The 12,891-nt window shown below is 34.4% G+C and overlaps 2 protein-coding genes across 2 annotated transcripts in view; one reads left to right on the plus strand and one right to left on the minus strand.

Moving 5' to 3' along the window:
• LOC129222121 (zinc finger protein rotund-like) overlaps positions 1-12,891 on the minus strand; it is a 109,938-nt gene that overhangs the window by 27,874 nt on the left and 69,173 nt on the right. The window lies entirely within an intron of this gene.
• Positions 7,401-9,403, plus strand: LOC129222122 (vascular endothelial growth factor A-like). Its single transcript, XM_054856571.1, has one exon. It carries the CDS (start codon positions 7,401-7,403, stop codon positions 8,313-8,315), a length of 915 nt encoding a protein of 304 aa, XP_054712546.1. The 3' UTR covers positions 8,316-9,403.

Consider the following 12,891-nt stretch of genomic DNA (forward strand, 5'->3'; position numbering starts at 1 on the left):
ATTATGATAAGAAGATACCACTTGGTAGGAATGTTGTTTATGACTATTAAATGAAATAAAGACCCAGAGGCACTTTCAAAAACTGTTTAAATCCAAGATGGCGGCGTTTTTCAAAATGGCTCCTCATAATCGAGTTTTTTTAATACATGTCGTACAAAAGAGGTTTTTCTATAGAATTATAGATTTTTCAGGTCACACATTTCATTTTGCATGTTCAAAATAAACTAAATGCTCATTTTGGTGCTTTTTTAAAAAAATATAATTATATTACTTACAAAAGAAATTACTTGCTCAATGTAAAAATAGGAAAAATTTCAAATGCAAGTATTAGTACTATGTTATTAATCAAACACTGCTTCATTCTTTGCATTAATTTTTGCATAGTAGTGTGCAGGATAGACCAACGCAACTTGTTCTTGCAGATTTTGCAGGTGCACTTTTTGAGCTCAGTGCATGAATCAGAAATTTCCGGTAACTCCGACCATTTCAGCTGCCATCCAACCCTATTCACTTGGAGATGGTGCACGTATGATATGTTTGTGAGCTTGTCCCAAAATGTGTCCAGCCTGGAATACTATGCAATACTTGTTGCTGTAAGGCACCCTTTGTAGCTGGCAAACTTTCAAGTGACCGATTTTTTGTCATAAACAACTCTTTCCTTGCATCATTACAACTAAGTTATTACTAGTGGAATAGTACAGTAGTACTACTAGTTACCCGTCAAAATGTCAAAAATTTCATTCGGTATAGAACTTAGAGGTTGCAAAATAAGTGAAAAACGCCACAGTTGCTTCTTTGAACTTACCAGTGAACCCAGGAATGCTGTCACAAAACCTATGAAGGCATAAAATCCTGGTAAAGCCTTTTTTTCTTTCCTTTTCCAATAGCTTCATATATGGCATGAACTGTAATGATTTTGTTGTTGTTTCCTGTTCCAAAAGCAATCCAAAGTTTATCCAGACTTAATGTTGACAAGGGGAAAAAGTAAGATATTGCTAAAACTAAGACATCTGTATCAACAATGAAAATGCAATAGTCCTGAAACCATTTTCTACCATCTTTTGTCTTGAAGATGCAGTATCATTCTTGAGCCTGTTTCCTCTCTAGGCCAGGGCAAGTAACATCAAAGAGGGAAGTTTTTGCAGTACTATTTCCTTTAATGTCTTTACCTAAAGTCGTTAGAACCTGCACAATTGTTATGGTAATTATAGCTAACATATCTAACAGAGCAAAGAACTCTTCTTTGTTATTTGAATTTCTTGAAAATCCTTGCCAATTTTTAGAAAAAAGTACCATGTGAAAGAACTTTTCTTCTTATTCCGGCTCCCCACTTCTCTCTATGCCATTTAAATTTAACCGTTGGTGTAACATATCTGTCCCAAATAAAATCAATTTTCTGGCATTGGAAAATCTCAATATCTTTACAAGCATAAGGTTTTAATGTGTTTTCATAGTAATCAACAAATGTTTTAGAGGTATGTGGCTTTAAGTTACGCACGTCGGTTGTCAATCCATTTAATAAGATCTTTATTGATGAAGAGATTGAACTACCAGAACTACATTTATTTCTGAACAGTTTAAGATAAGAAAATCTAATAGATTATTCGCAGCAATCAGTATTGACCAAGCACACCAACAAAATATTGCAATAGTTTAAGGGGGTGGCGGTGCAATAGGTTTGACACAGGATCCATCAGCACTTAGGCGTTGGATGATTTCTAGACCAGAAAGAAGCCGATTAATAGAAGAGTTTGAGTGTGATGTTAAGCTAAAACATGAAGAAAATAGTTGACTCCATCTTGAGCAGTACCACTCATTTTAAGTTATTTTTTTTTACTAAGGTTCGATCTCTTTAAAGCACTTGGAAAGAGCTTTGAAATCCATTTTTGGAAAATCAGGACATTATCGTAATCGATAGCCATGTTAATGTGCATAATGATGTCATTTCTTTTCTATGCACTTTTTTTCCACCTTTTGCTGCAGCTGAAAATCCCACGATGTTTAGTGGGGTTTTTTTGCCCCCCACCCTTACTCCACTTATAAGCTTCAACCGCTGCCACTGCTGTTAGGTACGTTAGTTGTAAGTACAATAACAAATGTGCAGGTTCTAACGACTTTAGGTGAATACATTAAAGGAAAAAACACTGCGAAAACTTCTCTCATTGATGTTACTTGCCCTGGCCCAGAGGAAACAGGTTCAAGAATGTTACTGCATTTTCAAGACAAGGTAGAAAACGGTTTCAGGACTTGTAATGTGCATTGCTGATACAGATGTCTTAGTTTTTGCAATATCTTACTTTTTTTCCTTGTCAACATTACGTTTGGATAAACTTTGGATTGCTTTTGGAACCGAAAACAACAACAAATTCATTACAGTTCATGCAATATATGTAGTTACTGGAAAAGAAAAGGAAATGAACTGCTTTACCAGGATTTCATGCCTTCATAGGTTTTGTGACAGCATTCCTTGCTTCACTGGTAAGTCCAAAAAATCAGCTTCGAAAGCATGGATGATATTCAAAGAAGCAACTGATGCGTTTTTGATTTATTTTGCAACCTCAAAGTTCTATACCAAGCGAAATTTTTGACATTTTTGAAAGGTAAATAGTAGTACTACTGTACTGTTCCCCTATTAATAGCTTTTTTGTAATGATGCAAGGAAAGACTTGTTTATGACAAAAAAAAAAATCGGCCAATTGAAAGTTTGCCAGCTACAAAGGGTGCCTTATAGCAACAAATATTGCGTAGTATTCCAGGTTGGACACATTTGGGGACAAGCTCACAAACACATCATACGTGCACCATCTTCAAGTGAATAGGGTTGGCTGACAGCTGAAATAGTCAAAGTTACCTGAAATTTCTGATTCATGCACTGAGCTCAAAAAGTGCACCTGCAAAATCTGCGAGAACAAGTGCAGTTGCAGAAGCGTTGGTCTGTCCTGCACACTACTATACAAAAAATAATGAAAAGAATGAAGCAGTGTTTGACTAATGACATAGTAGTACTAATATTTTTGAACATATGTGTATTTAAAGTTTTTCCTATTTTTACATTGAGCACGTAATCTCCTTTGTAAGTAATAAAATTATATTTTTAAAAAAAGCACAAAAATGAACATTCAACTTATTTTTAACGTACAAAATGATATCTGTAACCTGAAAAACCTATTATTCGATTTAAAAACCTTTTTTGTAGGACATATATTAAAAAAACTCTAATGTGGGTAGCCATTTTGAAAAACGCCGCCATCTTGGATTTAAAAGGTGTTTGAAAGTGCCTCTGGGTTTTAATTTCATTTAATAGTCATAAACAACATTCTTACCAAGTGGTATCTTCTTATCATAATTTGCAGTTTTCCATCGGTTAGCTCCCCAGCTATTACGGTTTTAATGCGTAAAGGTAAGAGTAAAGAATGGATTTATTTTCTGTCCAAAAAAATGAAGTAAGCTTATTTGTATGTCTTTTGTCTGTGCAAATATTTCTTTTAAAAGTATTAAAATAGCACTTGCATTTACGTCAGCATTGAACTATAATCTACTGTCTAAAAATATTTTTCGAAACATACTTTTCTCTCCGGCATCAAGGCAATCTCTCCCCTTGCAGCCATTAAGAGACAACTTCTAGAAGTAGAATCTCTGGAGACTCCTGATTCACGAGGCAAAGAGAATTTTTAATTAAAGTCGTTTATTACCACTTGCCCCTCAAACACACACCAATGGATGCGAGCCATCTGCATGCGTTCGGATTTGAGGTAGGGGAGCCATGTGGGATGACCATCTCCCCATGGAACCTGGAATACGCTATTTCTAAACTACATACACCTTAAAAAGTGGAAATTGCGACAAGATAATGATTATGCGTTAATAAATAAACTCACACGAACGAAACTCGCCTCAAATCTCTCTCTAGGAGCCCTATGTAACCTTAATTTTCCTCTAAAAGCAAGAAAATTATCATTAACAAGTTTCTGCCGGATCATCGGGCATAGATCACCGGTACCATGGAATAACATCAACAGATGTTACGTTTTTGACATCAAAAATCTGACATTGGTTGTAGTTGTTCCAAGGTACAGGATGAAATTTGGTCAACATCTGACATTGGTTGCAGTTGTTCCAAGGTACATGATTTAATTTGGCCAAAAATGGCATTGGTTCAGGGTACAGAGATGAGAAATTATGGATTAAGTTTACGGCTGGCAGCCTGCAACTATTCAGCGATAATTTGCAAAACATGTCGATTCTCAAATTGGTAATCCACAAATGCTCTATGGCAGATTCTTGTATGAAATGATCTGAATAAAGTATATTGGCAGTGGTCGAAAGGGGGTCATACGTCATACCGACAACTACTAAAAGTCCTAATTAAAACTAAAAAATCTTCAGCCGGTCAATTTTATTTTAATTTTCATCTGCTACTAGAAGTAAAAGGTTACTTCTGAAGCTCGTTGCAAAGATACAGAACTTACAAAAAAAAAAAAAAAAAAAACTTTTGTTTGTAAATCCGATTTCCTTGTTACTTCCTTTAAATCAATTCATTGAGGTTTTTCTAGGCTAAATCTGTTTGTGGATATGCGTGATTTCAAATCGGACAAGTGAGATTAAAAGAAAACAGTTTCTATTTATAGAAAAATTACTTTTTCAGAAGTATGCTGTAAAAAAAAATGCATTAGTTTGCAATCTAACAGACTGAGCGGGATTAACAGCTACATTGGTTTCCTATTAAAACGAAGATATAACTCTTTTTACTAATGCGAAACAAACAATTCGCTGAAGATTACACGTTAGCTACACAATTGTAGAATAACCAACCAAAAGGAATAAAAGAGAAAAAGAAACAATTGGATATCTTCGCATTCCTTGGTTTCACGCACACAAATAAGCATGCGAATTTCGGAACGAACTATCATCTTGCCACCCCAATACCCGAAAGCAGCACCATAACAGGTTGATTCGAACAGACGACGCAATTATTTAGTCAACCCCGAGGGTGATTATGTTCGAATCAACGCCCGGGGGAGAATAGTAAAGAAAAAACAAAAGTTCTGCTCCTCAACAATCCGAACCATCTGTCGGCAAACTACAATGAAAAGGAACGTGTTTACTCGACTGGAACGAGATGCGGACAGCGGTTATTCCTTTTCGACGACAACTGCTCATTTTTTCACAAACATGACGAAACACTTTTCCTTCACTGAAAGAAAAATTACAAAGAAAAAAATTTAATTTCGAAACTAAAAATGCTCTCCGGATTTTTCGAAGGCCTGATCATAAGTTTTTCTCCTTTCAATTTGTTCTTTACTCTTCAATGATATGTTTCAGCAGATTTTTTTTTTCTTTTGTAAATCAAAGATCACTCATTTCTTTTGACAAACCGTTTAATGTCGAGAGGACTCTTGAGAATGATGTTTAACTCTTTGAGGACTATAACCTTTCCGGTATAGAGTACAGAAATTTGTAACGTTTTCATTAAAAAAAAATATCTTTCAAACGGAACTTATTATTATTGCTCATATGAAGCAGTGAACAGCAAAGGGATGTAAGTGAACATCTTAAAGTTTTGAGCAAAGCTCGTCTAAAATTCAGTTCTTGGGCAGGCTTTCAGTGAACAATTTTTCTTCATCATGCAAAATGGCAGTATTTAGCAGGATTACTACTACTACCTCTGGCCCCAAAACAGAGGAGGGGTTCTCCTACCATTTGTACTGGTTATCTCGAAATTTTTAATCCTGAAACTTACGTCCCTTTGCTTCTTACTACCTCATTTTAAGCTTCTGATAGCTTAGTACCATGGAAAAAATATTTTTTCTTAACTACTTATAGATAATTGTTTGTAAAATAAATTTTGAACTTGGAGGACACGTTGTGTCCTCTGTCCTGTGGTCCAAAAAAATGGTTTATCATAGCACAAATGCATTTTTTATGATTTGCACAACCTGATAATTTAGTTTGTCTCAAACTTCATCCAAAATCTTCCGCCTTAGACCAATAATCAACGTCAAAACGAAAACTAAAATCTTGCTTAGATGGCTAAAAATATTCTCTGAGGTTTTAAAAACGACCCCATTATGTATAAAAAACTGTTGTTTCAAAATGCTTTGAAAATTGAAGCGAGAATCTTCCAGCGTGAAACGTTTTGTCTATTAATAATAGATTTGAAGATTCGTTCATTAATTTATATTGAGTAAGTTCTATTTACAGTAATTAGGAGAAACAAAGTTAGCTTTCTTTCCACGTTTAATTTCAGGCAAAGTCATCTCCAGACAAGAGAAATATTACAGTATACTTTTACCTTTTTGAAACAAAAATATCACAGAGTACTTTTTTATGACAACTTATTAGTTAGAAGAGTAGTAAATACTTATAGGCAGAGACCGATAAAATCTTAGGAACCAGGAAAAGGTCATGCAGCAGAAAAACTATTTCTCAGAATTTAGAGCAAACTTCAATGATTCTGAGAGATTATTACTAAGAAAAAAACTATAAAATTATTTTAGTCGCTTGGGATTTATCGGACCCTGTTTATAGCAGCAGATTCTGAAAGCAATGAGTGGCAAAAGTACTGGTTTTGCACTTGCCTTTTAGTTATTTGCATGATAAAAGCTATTTAATTTTTTTCACAAAATAAACTAACCTTAAAGATTCTCTCAATCTCTGTTTGAAAAAAAATATGCATATATATTATTATTATTATTATTATTAGCAATATAAAAGTCTAACAAGTAGGAACGAAAATTTGAACCAAAATCCCAAAACACCATGGGTCCTTAGGGGTTACTCCCCAAAGGCTATTCTAATATTTAATTGTTACATACAAAGAAATTTTCAAACGTATTTTTAGACTAATTAGTGCAAAATTTAGATTACATAAAACGAGTTCCACATTTTAAGAAATATCCAGGGAAAGGTAAAGGCCGCAGTGAAAAAGATTTTAACTAGAAGAATAGTTTCGAACACTTCGAGCTGGAATTTTTTTTACGACCACTAAAAGTGTTTTAAAAAACCAACCCAAAAGATTCGGAAATAAATTTGAAAAGGAAGAAAGAAAAAAAACTCCGCAGCAAATACTGGCATTAAAATGAATTAGATGAAAAGTGGTAGTCTCCGTTCGGACAGAGAGGAGCGAAATAAAAGCAAAAACGCTAAGTCTGACGCGTAGGTAGAGTACAGTTCACTTAATATTGGCGAATTCTAAATACGAAGATAGTGTCTGGGAAAGCGAGATATTGCGGCGAGTCTGACACAAATGGGCTGTGACGTCACTCGACAACGGCCCTCACGCGTTTCCATGGCAACCAGCTGAGCGTCACATCATTGAATTCCGTAGTCGAGGCACAAAGCGCGACAGGGATCTCAACTCAGCCAAAACATTATTACGTGATCGGCCAGCCAGGGATACGATGGTCCCCTGGCTGACAGAGCTGCTCTTATTGCTAATGGTGGCGGCCGGAGCCGTGCTGACCGGACCGCTGGAACGAAAGCCGCAGGTGCCGGAAGATTTCCTGATCCGGCTGCAGACAGTGCAGAATTTCAGTCAGTTCCTAAGCAGCTGGATTGACCAGAGTGCAGTGCAAAGAGCTTACCTCCTACAAGGAGAGGCGGACGAAGAGACCGCCGTGGAGGTCGCACACCCTGCTGGATGCATCCCAGAGATGCAGGTAGTAGAGTTCGAAAGACCCTCCGATCCATCCCTGGTGTTGTGGCCCTCTTGCACCAGGGTCCGCAGGTGCGGGGGCTGCTGCAGCAGCAAGCTGTTGCACTGCGTTGCTATCAAGACGAGCACCATCGTGGTCAAGGTAATCCGAGCCCGATATCCACATCCTGGTGCTGAGCTGCTTGAGCTTGAAGGTTACGAAAGCGTCAGCTTGGAGCAACACGACCGCTGCTCTTGCAGGTGCAGGCAAGAGGAAAGAGACTGCACCAGCAACCAAAGATACCAACCGGGACAGTGCCAGTGCGTGTGCAGGAACCAGCAAGAGGCGGCACAGTGCCGGATGCCGGATCACTACTGGGACGGCAAGGATTGCGTCTGCAGGTGCAAACAAGAGCCGGATTGCTCTACGGGCATGGTTCTCAACGACAAGAGCTGCAAGTGCGAGGTGCGCCACCAGACACCTTACATTCCAGAAAGAATGCCGGGTCCAGCTCCTCACCTAAGCACGCTTTTTCGAGACGATGGTGGTGAAAACGATGCTTATAGGTTGAGATACGCGGCCGTCGACCCCCACGAAGGTCCATTCGCACTATTTCAGCATAAACAAGAGAGGACAGTTTCGGTGGAAAATGTTACTTTGCCGCAGTGGACGGTGACGTGAATCCTCGTAGTGTCCTCGTGGATGTGTTATGTTCCTTTTGCAGAAACTAGTCTCGAAAACGAGAGAAATAATTCTCGTAGTCAAGAGCTATTTCATGGTGATCAAAACAATTTACAAAAAATCTCTACAGCGAAAAACTCACATGCTCAGTTATTCACAGAACATTTCCCTGCTACAATTTATGTGCATTTTTTTTCTTTTGCACACTTCGCTAGTCAAAACAGTGCCACCATAGTTGCAACTCGGTCAATGATCATCAACAATGCCGAGGCTGATTCTTTTTTATTAACCTAGAAACAACAGACATGTGCTTCCCTTGCGTTTCAACCTTGACATACCAAGCATTAATACATGCAATCAAACACATAACTTAAAAAAACAATGTGACATTCACCTAAAACATTATTCCTAATCAAAATTTGCTGTTTCCTAGAACAATAACAGACCAAAAGGTGATTCATCTTAGAAAACATTTCATACTTTTCTTCCCAGTCATTACTAATTTCTCCATGGAATGGACTCGCAATGATCTCTAACGAAAAGACTGATGTTGCGCAAAACCTCTGTGATATCTTAGATCTATTTTTTATGGAATTTATACATGGAAATACGAGAAAATCGGTTCGAAAGACCACCCAATGAAAGAATTTTGAACGATAGACTGAAAAAGTTCCGATATCTTTTCTGCTACTGTTTTAAAAATTCCAGACAGTGGACAGACATAGAGTGCCTTAACGTTGATATAGAAAACTTGTACATTTTAGAAAGGATATTCAAAAAATTATTAATATATACGTGTGTAACTGTAACTTACACTGTGCATTCTGAAGTAATTTCGCAAGGTGGGTTTTTTCAAGCCTTCTGAGAAAGTGCGCCCATGAAAACAGGACATTCTGGCGTCCAGATAACAAAAAAAGTTCCTGGTACTTATAATTGTGGTTCTTTATGAATAATTATATATTTCACTGTTAATATATTCACTTTAGCCAAATTGATGCGATCAAAAATCATGTGTAGGACATGAAGGAGAAAAGGTAAGTGCCTATGAACAACCACTGGTTATATTGTATTTAGTTCTGTAATTTTTAGTGTACTAATGTGGAATAGACAGAAGATTCTGTGATGTTATAAATATCTGTATTCTGAGAAAATTTACAATCTTAATTGGTCTCAAATTTTCTATTAAAAAAACTGTTAATAAATAATACCATATTATTTATTAAAAAAATTGAAATATTAGTGTTTTCTGCTTTTTTTGATTTAATGATACGACTATATTGCAGTGAGGTTGAAATTTTTTTAATAACTGTGGCATTCGATATCATTTTTATTATTGACTACAGCTGAAATCTTATTTTTCAAAGTTATATTAAGGCGTAATAGTAGACTAATCTTGCAGCTAATTTAGCAAGTTTCACATACATTTTTTCTTGTTTGGATAATTTTGCTAACCAATTGTATAATTGAAATTTCATACATTTCTGAACTTAAGACAAAGTTCATGCATAAAAATGTTGGGTTACTAATTAATTCATCAATGTGTGTGCTATGAATGGAGAATCTGCATGGGAGCTTACAGGAGCGAAGCTCCTGCACTTCGTTCCAATTTATGTAAATTTTAACATTTTACACGAATTACAGCCAATTTTACAAGCAAAAAAATAATTTAAGGACTATAGGGCTCCTGCACTTATTTTGCTAGAAATTAAGTCCTGATGCTATTACCATACTTTGGTTCAAAGCTTTATCCACCTTTATGCTTTTTGAAATCACTGTTTAAAACTGTAGACAATATTTATTAGAGATTCACCGAATTATCGGTAGTCAGCCGCTCTTAGCCGATTCTTTATAATCAGCCAACTTTTACCGATTGATCGGCGGGAAAATTTTATTTTAATTGGAAAAACTTTAAAAAAAAATAACTAGAACAAGAAACTATGCTGAATGAGTTAATTAACAATGTAAAAAGTGTAATTTTCTGCAACATAAGATAATGTGTAAAAAATAAACAATTAAAAAAATAGGATTTCTGAAAAGTTAAATCAATTATATTTTTATCATTAATTGAATTAATGCACAATAAAAAAATTAATAAACAGTAGGAGGCTATGAGATGGTTAGTTACATGCGTGTCTGCAGTTCTCTTCCTCCCCTTATAATGCAATTACAACGTACATATTTCTTCTCTTTTTTTCACTATATTTTTTCGTTCAACAGAAATTTTATTATTATTATTATGCTATATATATATATTTTTTTAATTTTATGAACACGATATTTATTTATTTATTAATTTATTATTATATCTTTAAACACACAAATTGATGTTTTTTAAGCAATGTTAACTTTTTTTCATGTGATTTTTCTATTTTTTTATTAACCCCTTCAGACCTGGTGTCCGGTATACCGGACATACGCTTTAAACAGCTGCTGATCTTTTAATGATTGATTTAATTAGTTGATTTTTTTGTAGTTGACTCTTTACATTCTGCTTATTATAATCTGTGAAATATTTTTTTGTTTTGGGATTGACAACACTGACATATAAGGATTGAGAAATAGAGAGTGGCTCATTTTTCCAACCATGGATTTTCATCTGAAAAGCGAGGTTTTTTCCTGATTTTTTTAAAAATATACAATCTTTAATTAATCGTTTCAAACGCTTATATTATGTTTTATAATTGTTTGTAGAACATTTTATAATGAAGTGTGTTTGGTATTTTATCGTTTTTGTATATGAAATATTGATTTCAAAAATATAAGTTTGGAATATTGGACGTGCCATAATTCTTTTAATTTTTCTCCTACAAACTCAAAATTTTGTCTATAAGATACCCTTTACCAAAGACACTGTGTACCAAATATCAACATTTTTGGTCAAATATTTCATAATTCCGACTGAAGGGGCTAATCTGCACTTATATTACAATGTTGCACGCATTTCACACGCAATTGCATACTTTACTATTCCATACCCTACCTTATAGCATAGTGCTTTAGGATTGCCTTGTCATTTTCAGAAAGAAAACAAGACATGAATTAAATGGCTACTATTAAAATTCGATAATAAGCTAAAGGTGTCTACAGACAATGAGTTATTAACTAAATGTTAGATTTTATGTCTTATTAACAGAATGTAGTTTTCTAAAATAAGAAAATTAACTTTCAGAATTTTAATAAAATTTTCAATCATTATTATTCTCAAGAAAAGAATGAAAATATGGAATAATAATTCATCAGTTAAAGAAATAATAGAATTACTAACTACTTCTGAAAAGTAGAAACTGTAAGCAATAGGAAAAAGCGGAATTGGACGCATTGTCGATAATAGTTAATCGATTGCAGATTAATCGGTAATCGGTCAGTTGGCTGATTATTGCATCTCCAATATTGTCTTTTAGGCGTAAGACTCTCTTTGCAAGATTCATTACAAAAATTTCTGTATAACTTGGAAGTTCCAAACAAAATCCATCACACACATACAAATTTGTTTTTTCGATTGGTACAAATATTTTTAATGCGCGATTAAATTTTCACTACCAAAATTGCAAAAGAATGCCAGTTCAGTTTTCAATTAGGGCAGTTTCACGGGTATAGCTCAAAATTTACCTTTATACTAATAACTGATTGACATTTTTAAAGTACAACAGAAAGTATTTTGTAACGTTCAACGAAAAATACATGTTGTGCAAGCAATATTTTCTACTGGATAATTGTATTTTTTTTAAGCTGAATATAATGGTCTAATTGAATTCTAGAGATATATTTTGGTTGATTTTTAAAAATTTGTTAAAAACAGTGACTGACATTTTAAAAAGTACCACGTCAGTTAGTTACCGTGTTTTTTTTTTTTTTTTTTTTAAATTTAAATCATCCAAAATGAATTTCAAGAATTCAATTATACCATTAAATTCAGCTTAAAAAATACAATAAACCAGGAGAAAAGATCGCTTTCACCACATATATTTTGAATTGAATATTGCAAAATACACACCGTTTTGCTCTAAAAATGAAAAATGTCAGTCGGTTACCCGTAGAACTGCCCATTAATATCTTCTGCAAATAAATTCTACAAAGACGATATACCTGTCTAAGAAAGGATTGTGTAAATTCACTATCAACTACTTAAAATTAGGTGCTATTGTTAAGTATTAAATGAAAACTGCTCAGATTCATCAAATTTGAACATTTTATGAGGTAATTTTTTATTGCAATTTGGTGCTCCAATTTCTTTTTTCTTACGTTTGCAAACTTACATATTAAAAAAGAAATTCGATTGAATTTAAAACATTTCCAATCAAAAAAAAAACATTAATAGTTGAACCTATAAAAATCACCGTACAATTTGTAAAGTAAATTTACTATCGATTTAAAACGTGAACTATTATTTTAAAAATAAAATTGACATATTTTGTTTTCAGAAAAACTCTTGATGAACTGTGTAAAAGGTATATTTTGAGCCAAAGCAAATGAATGGAAAGATAAATAGCTTACTAGTGTTAGAAAATTTGTGTTGCTTTTAAAAATATTGTCTTCTTTAATTCCAGCTAAATAAGCCAAGTATTTCTTCTTTTAT

Source organism: Uloborus diversus, chromosome 5 (assembly GCF_026930045.1).
Source record: "Uloborus diversus isolate 005 chromosome 5, Udiv.v.3.1, whole genome shotgun sequence".
Taxonomy (NCBI): domain Eukaryota; kingdom Metazoa; phylum Arthropoda; class Arachnida; order Araneae; family Uloboridae; genus Uloborus; species Uloborus diversus.